Here is a 13,299-nt window from a genome sequence, read left to right on the forward strand (position 1 = left end):
TTGGTTCCTGGATTTCCTGATGTTTAGAAATCTCAGCCAAAGCTTCTAGGCTTGGTTCCTGAACTTGAACAACAAGCTCTGGTTCCATAACTACATCCGGCTTCAGAACATGAGCTTCTGAAGTTTCCTCAATCTGCACCTCAGTTATTTCCCTCACACGATAGTTCTCAATATCAACATGCACCTCAAGCTTTCCTCTCCTACTTTGGGCTTCTTGTGCATCTGAAGGCGTCTTTTCATGGGACGAGTCTTTCTCTGTAACTCTCTCCTGAGGTATTTTCTGCTCTACCTCTGGCAGCGTAACAGAGGGTAATTCTGCTGTTGTGTTGTCTTCTACAGGAGGCTCACATTCCTCTGAAGTGCCTGGAAGTCTTATGGTCACCTCCCGATCCACACTGCTGTTTGCCTGTGTTGCCATAAGATCCTCAGGAGCATCATGGAACTCAAGAGTGGTATCAGACTGATTGGATACAAGACTTGCTTCATGCCCCAGACTAGGTCGTCGCACCAGAGTGGGAAGCACTTGTTTGGACTCAGTTGCAGGGATCTCTTTGACGGAGGATCCACTCTCAGATTCTACATCAGGATTTTCTTTCTCTTCCAGCGAGGGCATGTACGTCCTCTTTAGATCTGCCTCTTCCACTTCAGCATCTGAATGTTCACTCCAGGCTGCAAAACTTGCTTCAGGAGGTAGGGAAGATACCTTAGGTGTATTGAGCTCCCTGCTTATTGGAATCTGTAAAGAACCACAACTATATTTAAAAAAAGCAAAAAAATCTTATTTTTTTTTTTATTCCTTTTCATCAAAGCTCATTTCACATTTGATTTTAGATGTAGAAATGGCATGTTACCCCATTGCTCCAGTGGACAGAGCCCTTGGAAGCTTCCGGCGAATCAGCCTCCTCTATGAAGGTAATACGGCTCTCTTTGGAGCGGAGAGGAGGAGTGACTGAACGGCCTGGGGAGGCAGACGGGGTGGCCACAGGAGTGGGACGTAGGCTGCTCCTCAGAATAGACTGTGGGGTGAAGGCTGAAAAAACGGGGCCAGATGCCAAAGCTCGAGCTCTCTAAAAACCAACGAGTTTATAATGAAGAGGGTCATTTCTTTCAACACTTGAGGAAATACATACAGCACATGTAATGTCACAAATATGTTTATGAGCTTTTGTGCAAAGTTTCACAAACCATAGGGTCTCACCTTTACCACTTGCGGAGTTTGTAGCAGACTGAGCTCAGGAGCCTTGCTGACACTCTTCGGACCAGCCCATGAGGTAATGGACCTTGTAGGAGTGCCAGGCAAATTAGTGCTCTCTGGAGAATTGTGGGAAGATGGCTGCACAACCAAGTCCAGAAGCCTGGTGACAAAGCAAGGGAGATGTTACTAGTGTCTTTTGAGACATAAAGAAAGGAACTTATAACTAGGGTTGCAAAGGGGCGGAAAATTTCTGGTAAACTTCGTCTGGGGAATTTTGGAAATACTCCAAGTTTGAAACTTACCAGGAATGTATGGGAATTTATAAAACTATTATATACAAACATTTTGTTTGATCATAGGCTCCAATACAATCCTATCTAAATCGAATACTAATACAATTTTTTTTTTTTATTTGGGGGGGAATCTGTGATGCTTTTTTCAGGATTTATTGATGAATGAAAACTAGGGCTGCATCTTTTCTAACAATCTAATAATCAAAAAAGTATTTACTATTACTTTTTATTAATTTAACACATCCTTGTTGAATAAAAGTATTAATTTATTTCAAAAAAAGAGAAAAGATACTGACCCCAAACTTTTAAAAGGTAGTGTATTGTTAAAAAAGGATTTCTATTTTAAATAAACGCTGTTCTTTTTTTTTTACTCTTTATTCATCAAAGAATCCTGAAAGAAAGAATCACAGGTAATAAAAATAATAATATATATATATATATATATATATATATATATATATATATATATATATATAAAAATAAAAAGCACAGCTGTTTCCAAAATGTATTATAAATAAGCATATATGATTTCTGAAGAATCATGTGACACTGAAGATTGGAGTAATGATTCATCAGATTTGAATCACAGAAAAACATTTTAAAGTATATTACAACAGAAAACCATTATTTTAAATGGTAATACCAGTAATACTGTGCAATATTACTGTTTTGTTCTGTATTTTTGATCAAATAAATGAAGGTTTGATGAGCAAACGATATGCAATGTTTAAAACATTAAAATAATGATGTTTCCAAACTTTTGACCAGTACTGTACTTTTGTATGATAACAGAAAGCTGGCTAGCAGAAAGAGCATCACGGCTTGAGCTAGTTTATACCTCATAAATTGTCAATTAAATAGTCCTAACTCCCTTAGATTTTCATATCTTGATTTTACTGGCTAGCTAGCTACTGTATAAACACTTTTTGGTATTTACTAGTAAAACTTGAATCCTATAGATCAAATATAGTTAGAATATTAAAACTTAGATGTAGTCTTCGGGCTCAAATGCAGCAAGTGTGGCTTCAGAGAAAATTCAGGGGAATCCCCCTCTTAGGTGATTACAGGGGATTGTGTGGGGGGAGGGTCATTTTTAGACTTCTGTTTTATTATAACCTCACCTAAATGTTTGTTCCAGTCTATGGTTTGTCAGTGTATTTGTTTTTACAATGGTATAGTCTAATTTAGTTGCACAGTATATTACACACAGCACAAGGCCGTTTTAAACTATTTTTTTTGTAATATTCATGTAATTTACATGAATACTCACCAAGATGAACCTTTTCATATTGTGTGTGCAGGATTTAAGAAATGATCTGTTCATGTTATGTAGGAAAGCACGGTGCATGTAGGGGGTGTGGCCTCAATAGCCCTGCAGTAAGCAGTGTGCTGTGTGCATGTGATTGAGCAGTGTGTAGGGTAGAAATTAAACTGAAATTTCATTAAATCAGGTTGAATTATGTTGAATTAAATTATGCTGCAAGATTTTTTCTCAACTACATTTAAGTCCCCAGTTCCTGCAATTTTGCCAATTTCCAGTTTATTCCCATGGAAAGTTTCCAGTCTTGAAAATTCCCGTAATTTTGCAACCCTACTTATAACCAGTTATCAACTGTTTTACCTGGACATTCTCTTGGTTAGCATGTTAATGGGCGTTCCTACAAAGGCCTCAGGTTGATTTGGAGAGGAAGGATGTAGGCTAGGCACTTGCACTTCTGACTCTTGAGGGCTGCACAAGAAAAAGTTCAGCTCAAAACAGGTTTTAAAAAGAAAGCATCTCAAATGAAGGTTAGGAAAAACTACTTCGTATAATACCTTTTGAAAGGAGATGAATCGGGAGTGGTGTTCTTGCCAACCCATACTTCCTCGATCTTTGACAAGACATTATTGATAAAGGCTGCTCTGGTCATCACATTTTCAGAGGCTGAACGTTTAGCTACAGTTGACAGAGGCTGGGGTCTTTTAACTAGGATTGAGAGAAAAGCAGGATAAATGCCAATTGCTAACAACTTGTCAAATTCTAACACACTGTCCCAGTGACTATGACCATCATCAGTACCTTCTCTGTGAATCGTAGCAGGGTGTTGGTATGGTTTTGCTCGTTCAACGGCTAATTTCCGTTGAACCCGAGGAAGAACCTTCCCATACTGATTGAGAATGGAGTTCCTTGTGTTTGACCTTTCCTTCATTTTAGGATCCCGATCAGCCTGAATTCAACAAAATTATAATAACATTATTATTTTTATTTTTTTTTTTTACAAAACTGATGGAAATCAGATGTAGACTATAATATGAAACTGAACATACTGCTAGGTTAACTTTGAGGGTCTGGTTGAGTTGAAGTGCAGGCACATAATTTGCTTGTTGGAGGTAGTGGACCATGAGCAGCTCCCGGTTCTGGAAACCTCCGGTGTTTTGAAGGAACCGCTGCAAGCACTCCTAAACAGACATATTTGAATTAAAGTTAAAAATAAAGTAGGGATGCTCCGATCAGGATTTTTGCAGCCGATACCATGTACCGATTTCTTGTCCTTGTGATAGGCCGATACCGATTCTGATGCTTCAAGCTTTAGACGGTTTCATTTGATAAAAGGCTTTGTTGAATAAACATGAGCACGTACTGCACGTTTAAAAATCAAAACGAGGCGTGGGTGTTTTTATATCACTGTATTTCTGAAGGAAGACTATCTTTAGAAAATTTTCGATGTCATTTTCATTTAATCTTGCATGTTATATGCCTGATAAAGCAGCGTTTGTGAGCTCAGCGCTGCTTTGTGTACAGCCGTTACTGGGGAAACCTCTGTATCTCTGCTTTAAAGCACCGCCTGCTGGCAGAGAATGAATTTGCATTTTCAGTAAGTCTGTCTGATTTAAGCAGCCAACATATTTTGCTTTTCTTATATCCACGGGCGCTGTGGATAATCCGCGGGTCGGGTAATAAAAAATGCATTCTGATTATTTGTGGGTGGGTCGCAGGTGAATAAAATAAATCATAAATGATGCAAATATTAATTAAAAAATTTTTGTAATACATTTTTTTCATGAAGCAGATGATTTCACGTGTGTGTGTGTTTGTTCACCTGATCGGGAAGTTGCAGTGACAGAAACGGTGACATTCCAGATAAAGTTTGAAAGGAGTAAAGCCTGTGTTAATGCTATTGAGGAGGCTAATATGGCCTAAGAAGATATTTTGTTTTATAAATAAATGTTCATTTAAAAGCAGCCCACAATCAGCGTATTAACGGTATGTTACCGTTATCCCTTACGGCTCCGACGAGGTTTTGTTCCGTCCTCCATGCTGTGACAACTCACAAAAGTCTATTTTTAGCCAAGCAGCGCGGAGAACCGCTTCATAAAGGTAGGCCAGTATAAAACAACATTGACTAGAGCGACCGCGATCAACTCCAGTTCCCGTGGAGCCGTAACCCGCCGCAGACGTGTAGTGAGGCGCAGATCAGCTATAACGTCACTGAATCTGCTGTAAAAAAATGAACTATCCATTCATCATATCATCAAGCAAAACGTACACGACAAATAGCACATTTTTAATTGTTTCTCAAAATGTCATAGCATTCCCACACTGGCGACGACATGACTGTGGCGCCAAATCATTTATGTCCCCATGCATCATGTACGTTGTCACGCGTTGACGTCATCAAATTGCGATCGGTTCGTGAGATCGGCCAAGTGTAGTGAGTACCGATCGAATCATAAAATGTGATTATCGGCCGATACCGATCTCCGGCCGATCGATCAGAGCATCCCTAAAATAAAGCAGTGCTAATATACACTACTGTCCAAAAGTATTTTTTTGCAACAAGTCTCTTATACTCACCAAGACTGCATTTATTTAATAATAAAAAAAGAAATATTACAATTACAATTTTCAGCAGCCATTAATCCTGTCTTCAGTGTCTTATGATCCTTCATTCTAACATGCTGATTTACTGCTCAAGAAACATTTATTACTAATGTAGAAAACAGTTTAACATTTTTGTGGAAACAGGGATACTTTTTTTTTTAATTTGATGAATAGAATTGACAGAATATTAGTGTCTATTGAAGATATCATAAAAAAATGATCCATTCTGACAGCTATTTTATATTAAGTGCTATAGAGACTTGCACACACCTGTTCTGCAAGTTCAAGGGGCAGTTTCAGCAGCTCTTTCATCAGTCCCAGCTCCTGACAGGTCTCAAAAAGAAACTTCATCATCTCCTCCATGTTCATTTTGTTACAGTGCTGTCTTAGCAAAGCCCAGGCCTCCACAATACTCCTGGTCACAATACACCAAGTGTAAGAGTCTAGCAACTACAAACGAGCCCACTTTAAGCTGACATATTAATTACAATGGTACACTATAAAAATACCTGTTATGAAGCAGGACAGAGAGGCACAACTTGGCTTGGTTGGTAGTGCACAGGGGAGGCTTCATCACATGCAGGTAGCGCAGGGCGATGCTGTGTTTCTGTTGGCACATCAAAGCCTGCAGGACACGCTCGTGCTGCCAGCTCCACAGAGAGTGACTGGTGGCTGGGTGCAACAGCAGCTCCAGAGAGCTCTGGCGGAGATGAAAACCATTCAATATAAATTATTCATGAAGTATCATGATGTAAGTACCTCTGGCATTCATGCAAAATACACTAAGAGTAGTGTTTAAACTGATATAGCTCTCATATTTGCTAGTAGATCATTTTTCTGTTGTCACCATTCAAACCATTTATAAATCAAACTATTTCTTTACAAATTACTAGTATATGCAAAAACATTGATTTTTATACCTCATGATCATGATGATCTAGCAACCACAGGCCTTGTACCAGTTTTACCAACCCAATGGGAATGGCAAACGCTGTGGGAAAAGACTCCACGGATGCCCCACTTTTATTAGGAAATGAGTACATCACATCCAGTAGCAAATAAATAACCTAAGAGATCCTGAGTCAAGGAATAATCTTTACTAACCAACAATAAACAACACAATATTTATGGCAAGATGTACTAGAGTAAAGAACCCCAAAAGGATACAATAGCATGCTTGGCAGATTCTTCAATGTTTTCCAGGAGGTAAATATCCAGCAAGGCCTGTACCAGGGACAGATCACAAAAAATGTTAACAAAGCGCAGTTGAGGCAATGCAACATTGTATAAACATTCAACAAGTCTTAACTTACATGAAGTGATGGGGGAGGATACTGTCCCATTCCACCCTCATCCCTTTTCCAAAGCTCAGCAAGGCGTTCCCCACACTGACTCACCAGGCCATCAATCATTAGGCAGTCTGCACACCACTTGTCCCTATTGGAGGAAAAGGATTTTTTTTTTTGTATCTTGTTAGATACAATGTGACTTTTGGAGACCTCTTATAATTAAATTATATATTAACTTATGCATTTTATTTTGTAATAATGAATAAATAAATTATTTAAACAATATAAATAATGCTAAATAAACAAGCGCCCAATTTTTCTTTGGCAATTCAGCCACTTACTTTGCCAGTCTCCGCAGCTCCTCCCTCTGGCTGATGTAATAATTCTTTATAATAGAATGACTGTAAAAGGGCCTTGATATCTGCAGCACATCATCATCATCTGTCGACAGATGAACACTTTGAGTTCATCATATGCAATGCACAGATGTGTTTAAAGAACCTGAGTGAAGCTTTGGACAAGGTCATACCAGAGCCCTCTGGAAGGAGACCAGTCCGACAGAACCACAGAACCACCTGAGCGTACTGGGAGATCAAGCTAGACACCATGCATTTATTCATGAGTCCAATCAACCCTGCAAGTAACCAAAAATTAGACGGCCATTCTAGCGATTTTCAACTTCACATATAACAGCACAAAACAGTGTGACATCTGTGTACACTCCGACACCTTTCTGTGTGAGCTCCTGAGCCTCATTTAGCAAACAGTGGAAAATGGTGCTAAGGTTTGCCAGTAAGCGCTGACTGTGCTGTAGCAGCTGCAGTGTCTGGGGATCTGTGAAGTTTGCGGTGCTGTCAAAGAGCGGACCACCTGGAGAAAAAGAGAAAAGCACGATCAGAACGCTGTTAAATTTGCAATAAGACCATATTTAGAGAAATGGGTGTAGAAAACTCACATATTTCATCCAATTCTTCTTTGGTGCGTACAACCTTATTCCAGGCCCACTCCAGTATGTAGCGCAGATTGACGGCTGACCCTGGTTGCTCTGCGTGCAGAAAGTTATATGAAGTACTGAAGTAATGGCTGCTGAAAATTCAGCTTTGCCATCACAGGAATAAATTACATTTTAAAATACATTAAAATAGAAGTAATTTTAAATTGTAATACCATTTCAGAATATTACTGCTTATACTGTATTTTATCAAATAAAAATGCTGCCTTGGTGAGAAAAACAGACTTAAAAAAAAAAAAAAAAAAATCTCTGACTTACAACTTTTGAACGGCAGTGTAAATTATTGATACTGAAATTTTTTCTAGATTACGAATGCATTACTTCTCTCATCCTCACCTTCAGTGGTCCACTGTTTAATACAGCCAGTGATGAGTCCCAATGAGCTTGTCTCCACAGCAGTGCACAAGATAGCATCAAGCTGCTCTTCCTGAATGCAAATTACAACGTACGCAATAAACATGTGCATTACTGGTATAAATCATCTGATACCAGTAGTTCTACATGTGAGTGAAATCTATTAAGCTAATAAGCAAACAAATTTAGTTAAAGCTGTGTAATGTTAAATAAAGCGTGTGATACCTGTGAGAGGCTGGAGGGCTGGACATCAGCCAGACGAAAGGATAGGAGGCCAGACATGAGACAGCGCGAGTATCCATTAGAAATGCTGTCACCTAAACTTGGTGCCACCTTCTTCAAGTAGCTCAGGGTCTGAGAGTAAAGAGAAAAAATTTAACAGACCAAAAACAGTAAAGACTCTGCATAGTATACAACAGGGACAAAACCTAACCTCTTTCTGATAGCCAGAGCAAGTAAAGTGCACAATTCCAGCATTAAGCAAACAACTTCCATCTAGAATAGAAAAAGAATACAGAGGTTATGACATATTAAATACATCCATTATACATGCAATATAAGATCATATCAAAAAATGAACATGTCTTGCCAAAGTTGTAGGTTGTGGGATGGAAGAACTGTTCCGGTGGAGGACAGGTGTAGGGCAGACCCCTACTTAGACTGCGCTCATGAATCAGGACATCCAACAGAGTATAGGGAGCTGTCGTTTCGATCACACAGTCAAGAGACCACACTGCCAGATACGGACAGTTTCGTAAGGATTCGCCCGTTCTGAATGGAAAGAGAAAGTCTATTTACATGTCCCTCACAACACACTGGGCCTCATTTATCAATCGCGTTTATGCTGCTATTCGCGCATATAAAGCTAAAGCCCTGTACAAAACAACAACAAAAAAAGACATTCTAATCTTACTGATTAACGATCGACTAATGAGTTTCGTTTGACGGTCAGGAATATAAAAATGAACAAAATGCTGTCAATCTACAATTCTCCACCGTATTTACAATGCTCTGCGCAACATCATGTAACTCAAAAACTTGCGTACACGAGCTGAGACCAGACGTGAGATTTGATCGTAGCCACCGCTCACGTCCATATTGATAAATTCCAAATTTTGCGTTGAAACGACCGTACGCTCAATTTTCTGTCGTACGTTCGTTTCGTAAATGAGGCCCACTGACTGCACTTTTAACGTTTACTATAAACATACCCACCTCAATGAATCTGGCATCTGAGCATGGTACCATCGGTTAATGTCAAAAACACCAATGAAGGTCGATGGCTGGCCTTGTCCATACGATTTAACTTGCCAGCTGAAAACTGACACACTTGTATCAGGAGACGCCACTAAAAAGCAGAAAAACGAATGTTACAGAAAACACGCAATGTCAATCAATCAGTCTGCAAAGTATGATTTGGACATAAAAAAAACCTTCATTCATGCTGTCGTCACGATCAGGGTGGTGCCGAAACTTCTCTAAGGTCTGACAGCTGATCAGACGCGTATTGTTGGCCTGAGCTCTTAGAGGAAACGCTGTACCATTCAAGTCCTGGCTGTAACGTTCCTCACAATACTCCAGACCCTGAGAGTCAAACATCACACACTGAATGAATATTTTGCAAGAACATTGTATATACATACAAAAACTGTGTAACATTCAAATAAATTTCAGAATCCTGAATAACTCGGTCTACACCTCATAAATAATTTTCCCTGAAGCCAAGCACTTCCTCTCCCCAAAGGCCAGTTGTAATAAATGGAGGCTGACTACATCCCCCTCACTGCAAAGACAAAAATACACCAGAATAAAATCAAAACATAACCAGACAAAGTCAAAACAATCAGATTATTATGTCACCCTATTACAATAGCAGCACATGAAACAGCAAACTTACTGATCCTGTGCAGACTGCACTGCCCACAGATAGCAACAGTTCCGTGGGTCATTCTCTGGCTCCTGGAAGGTAAATGCATAGACAGGCACTCTGCCACCCTCTAGCTGTGAGTGATATCTAGAGAGCAAGAGGACGTGTTCAGAAACAAAATTCATTGGTGCATCAATACATTAAAGTAGCAATGAAACAAAAGTAGTGACAGATCTTTTCTTCAGTAACGTGACCATCTTGAGTAAATCATATTACTAAAAAAGAAAACGGAGACTGGGGACTTGGTTCTATCCACCGATTGTTGATTGGATGGAGGCAGATATAAATGTGAGCTTCCAGTGGATTGTAAAGAAGTAAATTTAAAGTTGAATTTTAAGTCTTTCACTCACTCTTTTTTGAGGGTCTTCATGTTCCAGAGCTGCAGGTTGCCATCTGAAAAGCCCACAGCTAGCTGGTTGGTGCGTTGGATGTACTGCAGGGCTGTCGCTCCAGTACCTGTGGGGCTGCTGAGCTGAAGACAAAGATGTCTACCCTGCTGCGTCACACCCTCCCGTAACTGTGGGATCTCAGATGGAGACTTATTGACCACCTCCAGATCTGTGGCCAAAACAAATTAAAATGGTTTTAGATTATGGAATGTTTTTTTTTTTTTACCATTCACATAAAAGCTTTTGCTAAGAGAAATAATAGTCCTACCTGAAGCCTCCAGTTCACTCTGACTACAGGACAGGTCATCCAGACAGAGATCAACCAGCAGAACATGACCGACATCTGTGACCACAGCAGCCACACCAAAGAACCAGCGCAGACTCTGGTGTAGATGCTGTGTGCTAGCGTTGGCCCCTCCGTAGCTAACAATGGGCTCAATGGCTGTGATCTGCAGAAGAACCAGATATTCTTTTCAATCACATGATCCTTCATAGTAGTGTCTATATAAAACAACAGATGTGGAACAATTACAAGAAACATATGACAGTCAGGGTGCATTTTAAGAAATCGATTATATAATCAAAGAATTCTACAACACATAATAAACTAATTTACACTCACTCAGGATTAATGTAGTTAACTAAAAAAACAAAAACACTGCACTCACTCTGCCTGGGATGACCACAGCCTTGACAACACGGGAGATACCAAGATCATACAGACACAACATGCTGCCCTCTGCTTCCTCCAGACCGATGAGCAGCCCTGTTCGCTTTAGCCAACAGAAGTTCCGCACGGCCAACACTGCGGGCGGGTGCTCGGACACCCCGCTGAAGCAGTAGGCAGAGAAACGCTCTCCAGTAATGGCATGGACCACTTCCAATTGAGGCCCACAGGCAAGCAAGGCCAGTCCACTTTTCCCTGCACCCAATAAATAAGAGATGTCGGTGAAATACAAGAGGAGAACTGAAGATCTAATAGTAACCTAGGAAACATACATGAAAAATCTAAAACATGGGTTTATACATGTAGTCAAGTGATAATCAGGACATGCCATCTGTGAAAAACAAGACTCACCAACAGTAAATCTCCCATGCAGCAAAGAGTCCAACGTAACTTCATCCTCCCCAAGAGCATCTACCGTCACCTCTGGAAAGCGCAGCAAGCTGCTGGTGACTTGGGCTGCCAGGTCACGCATGCTTACGTAACGAAAAAAAACACATGCTAAAATTAAATCTGCCTGCCCTGAAACATCAAGCATACAAAACAGTTCAAGAAACTGAACACAAACAGAATGTTTCAACCTAGTGCAAAAATCAACATTATGGACAAAGAACAACCTCATACACAACAGCAGTTGTCAGCACTTTTGCGCCTCCAGTGGAGCAGTTGGCACATATGCATGTACCACACTTGTGTTTCCTCCAAACATACAATAAAACAGTGCTTATCAACTGGTGGGTCTAAAAAAAATAAAAGAAGCTAAAATGTATAAATTAAAAGGCTGTACATCCAATCAACCTCTACTATATTTTGATGAATATTCATATTTGGCTGGTAGTGTTAAATTAAACAATTGTTTAAATAGTTGTTTGTCATTTCTCCGATCACAAATGCAGACATGGTTTTATGTTTACGCAGCGCGATGCAACGCAACGAGTAAAAAGACAGTATAAGTCATTATAATCATGATCATGTCCCCACTGGATGCAACAAATGCCTTGTTTATAATGGGTTTTAATGTTTTTGTCTCGTCGCTCCAGCCGGGACACGGCATCACAGTATGGTACGGGGCGTAACATTTCGGTCACACGCTTGAGGTATTCTGCCAATCACAATGCATTGGATAGTAGGGTTGTGACGGTGAGGAAATTTTCCCACCGGTTAATCGACGTGTGACAACACCGTTAATACCGGTATCACCGTAGGGGCGGCGGCATTCCCTCTTTTCCTCACTTTCCTTCGCTTTTAAATAGCTTGCAAAAGTGGCGTGCGCATTTTACTTTCACTTTCAAATAGCGGCAATTTGGAGTAAAGCAATTGTTCGTTTGAATTTTCCCTCTTTTCCTCGCTTTCCTTTGCTTTTAAATAGCTTAAAAGTGCCGTGCGGATTTTACTTTCACTTTCGATTTAGCGGCAGTTAGGCGTCAATTGCTTGAATGTAACAACAAAATACAACGTCAAACTCACTTTAGCATATATAAAACATAGAACTTTTATTAACAAAACAAATAAAAATACACCATGCTATAGGGCAGGCTATGCCTAATATAAAATAACAAATAACTTACATAAAGTTTAAATGTACAAAACTGGAAACAAGTAAACATGTATAATATATAACCAAATAAATAAGAAACGTAGAACATTTATTAGCAAAACGAGTAAGAAAGCTTGGAGGGACGGCATGCACCTTGATGTCAAATCAAATAAATAAATGACACAAAGTTTAAATAAAGTAAAAATCAGCAAACAATGTGGCTAGGGATGGAACGATTACCGGTTTCATGATAAATCACGATAAAATGCCCTGATGGTTAGTATTATCATTTAAAATTTAATTATCATCAAAACCGTTTCGCGATTTTGAAAACTCGCGGTAAATCCTGTCCAGCCAGCATCAGTCTGACGCAGAAGCAGCATGCAATGTTGTTGTTGTTGTTTTTTGCACGAGAGGAAATGGCGGAAGGCAGTGACAGCGCTCGGGAGATTTTTCAGCCATCTAAGAGGACCAAATCGGTGGTCTGGTCGTATTTTGGCTTTTACAAGAGTCCTGAAGGCAATTTAATCGAGGACGGTCACCCTGTCTGCCGATCTTGCAAGAAGAAAGTAGCTGCAAAAGGGGGAAACGCATCAAATTTGCTCAGTCATCTTCGTGACCACCACCCACTGTTATATAGCGAATGCAAGGTAACTTTTACCTCAATACCAAAACTAACTGGGCAAATAATTGGACAAAAAATATTGATTAGAGATT

General features: G+C 39.8%; 1 protein-coding gene across 1 annotated transcript in view; it reads right to left on the reverse strand.

The window, feature by feature from the left end:
- LOC107589628 (AT hook containing transcription factor 1) overlaps positions 1–13,299 on the reverse strand; it is a 25,787-nt gene that overhangs the window by 8,364 nt on the left and 4,124 nt on the right. The window contains exons 2-29 of the mRNA XM_016278126.1: positions 11,400–11,526; positions 10,990–11,243; positions 10,590–10,770; positions 10,283–10,490; positions 9,903–10,019; positions 9,704–9,788; positions 9,439–9,589; positions 9,221–9,353; positions 8,595–8,776; positions 8,439–8,500; positions 8,231–8,359; positions 7,988–8,078; positions 7,595–7,684; positions 7,369–7,509; positions 7,169–7,273; positions 6,981–7,080; positions 6,664–6,787; positions 6,518–6,574; positions 6,271–6,417; positions 5,860–6,050; positions 5,621–5,765; positions 3,796–3,927; positions 3,548–3,695; positions 3,304–3,454; positions 3,110–3,217; positions 1,199–1,355; positions 852–1,067; positions 4–736 (exon numbers count right to left, since the gene is read on the reverse strand). Coding sequence (XP_016133612.1) covers positions 4–736; positions 852–1,067; positions 1,199–1,355; positions 3,110–3,217; positions 3,304–3,454; positions 3,548–3,695; positions 3,796–3,927; positions 5,621–5,765; positions 5,860–6,050; positions 6,271–6,417; positions 6,518–6,574; positions 6,664–6,787; positions 6,981–7,080; positions 7,169–7,273; positions 7,369–7,509; positions 7,595–7,684; positions 7,988–8,078; positions 8,231–8,359; positions 8,439–8,500; positions 8,595–8,776; positions 9,221–9,353; positions 9,439–9,589; positions 9,704–9,788; positions 9,903–10,019; positions 10,283–10,490; positions 10,590–10,770; positions 10,990–11,243; positions 11,400–11,520 — 4,459 coding nt within the window. The 5' untranslated portion in view covers positions 11,521–11,526. The remainder of the gene's footprint in view (positions 1–3; positions 737–851; positions 1,068–1,198; positions 1,356–3,109; positions 3,218–3,303; positions 3,455–3,547; positions 3,696–3,795; positions 3,928–5,620; positions 5,766–5,859; positions 6,051–6,270; positions 6,418–6,517; positions 6,575–6,663; positions 6,788–6,980; positions 7,081–7,168; positions 7,274–7,368; positions 7,510–7,594; positions 7,685–7,987; positions 8,079–8,230; positions 8,360–8,438; positions 8,501–8,594; positions 8,777–9,220; positions 9,354–9,438; positions 9,590–9,703; positions 9,789–9,902; positions 10,020–10,282; positions 10,491–10,589; positions 10,771–10,989; positions 11,244–11,399; positions 11,527–13,299) is intronic.

Source organism: Sinocyclocheilus grahami, unplaced genomic scaffold, assembly GCF_001515645.1.
Source record: "Sinocyclocheilus grahami isolate Dianchi unplaced genomic scaffold, SAMN03320097.WGS_v1.1 scaffold118.1, whole genome shotgun sequence".
Lineage (NCBI taxonomy): Eukaryota > Metazoa > Chordata > Actinopteri > Cypriniformes > Cyprinidae > Sinocyclocheilus > Sinocyclocheilus grahami.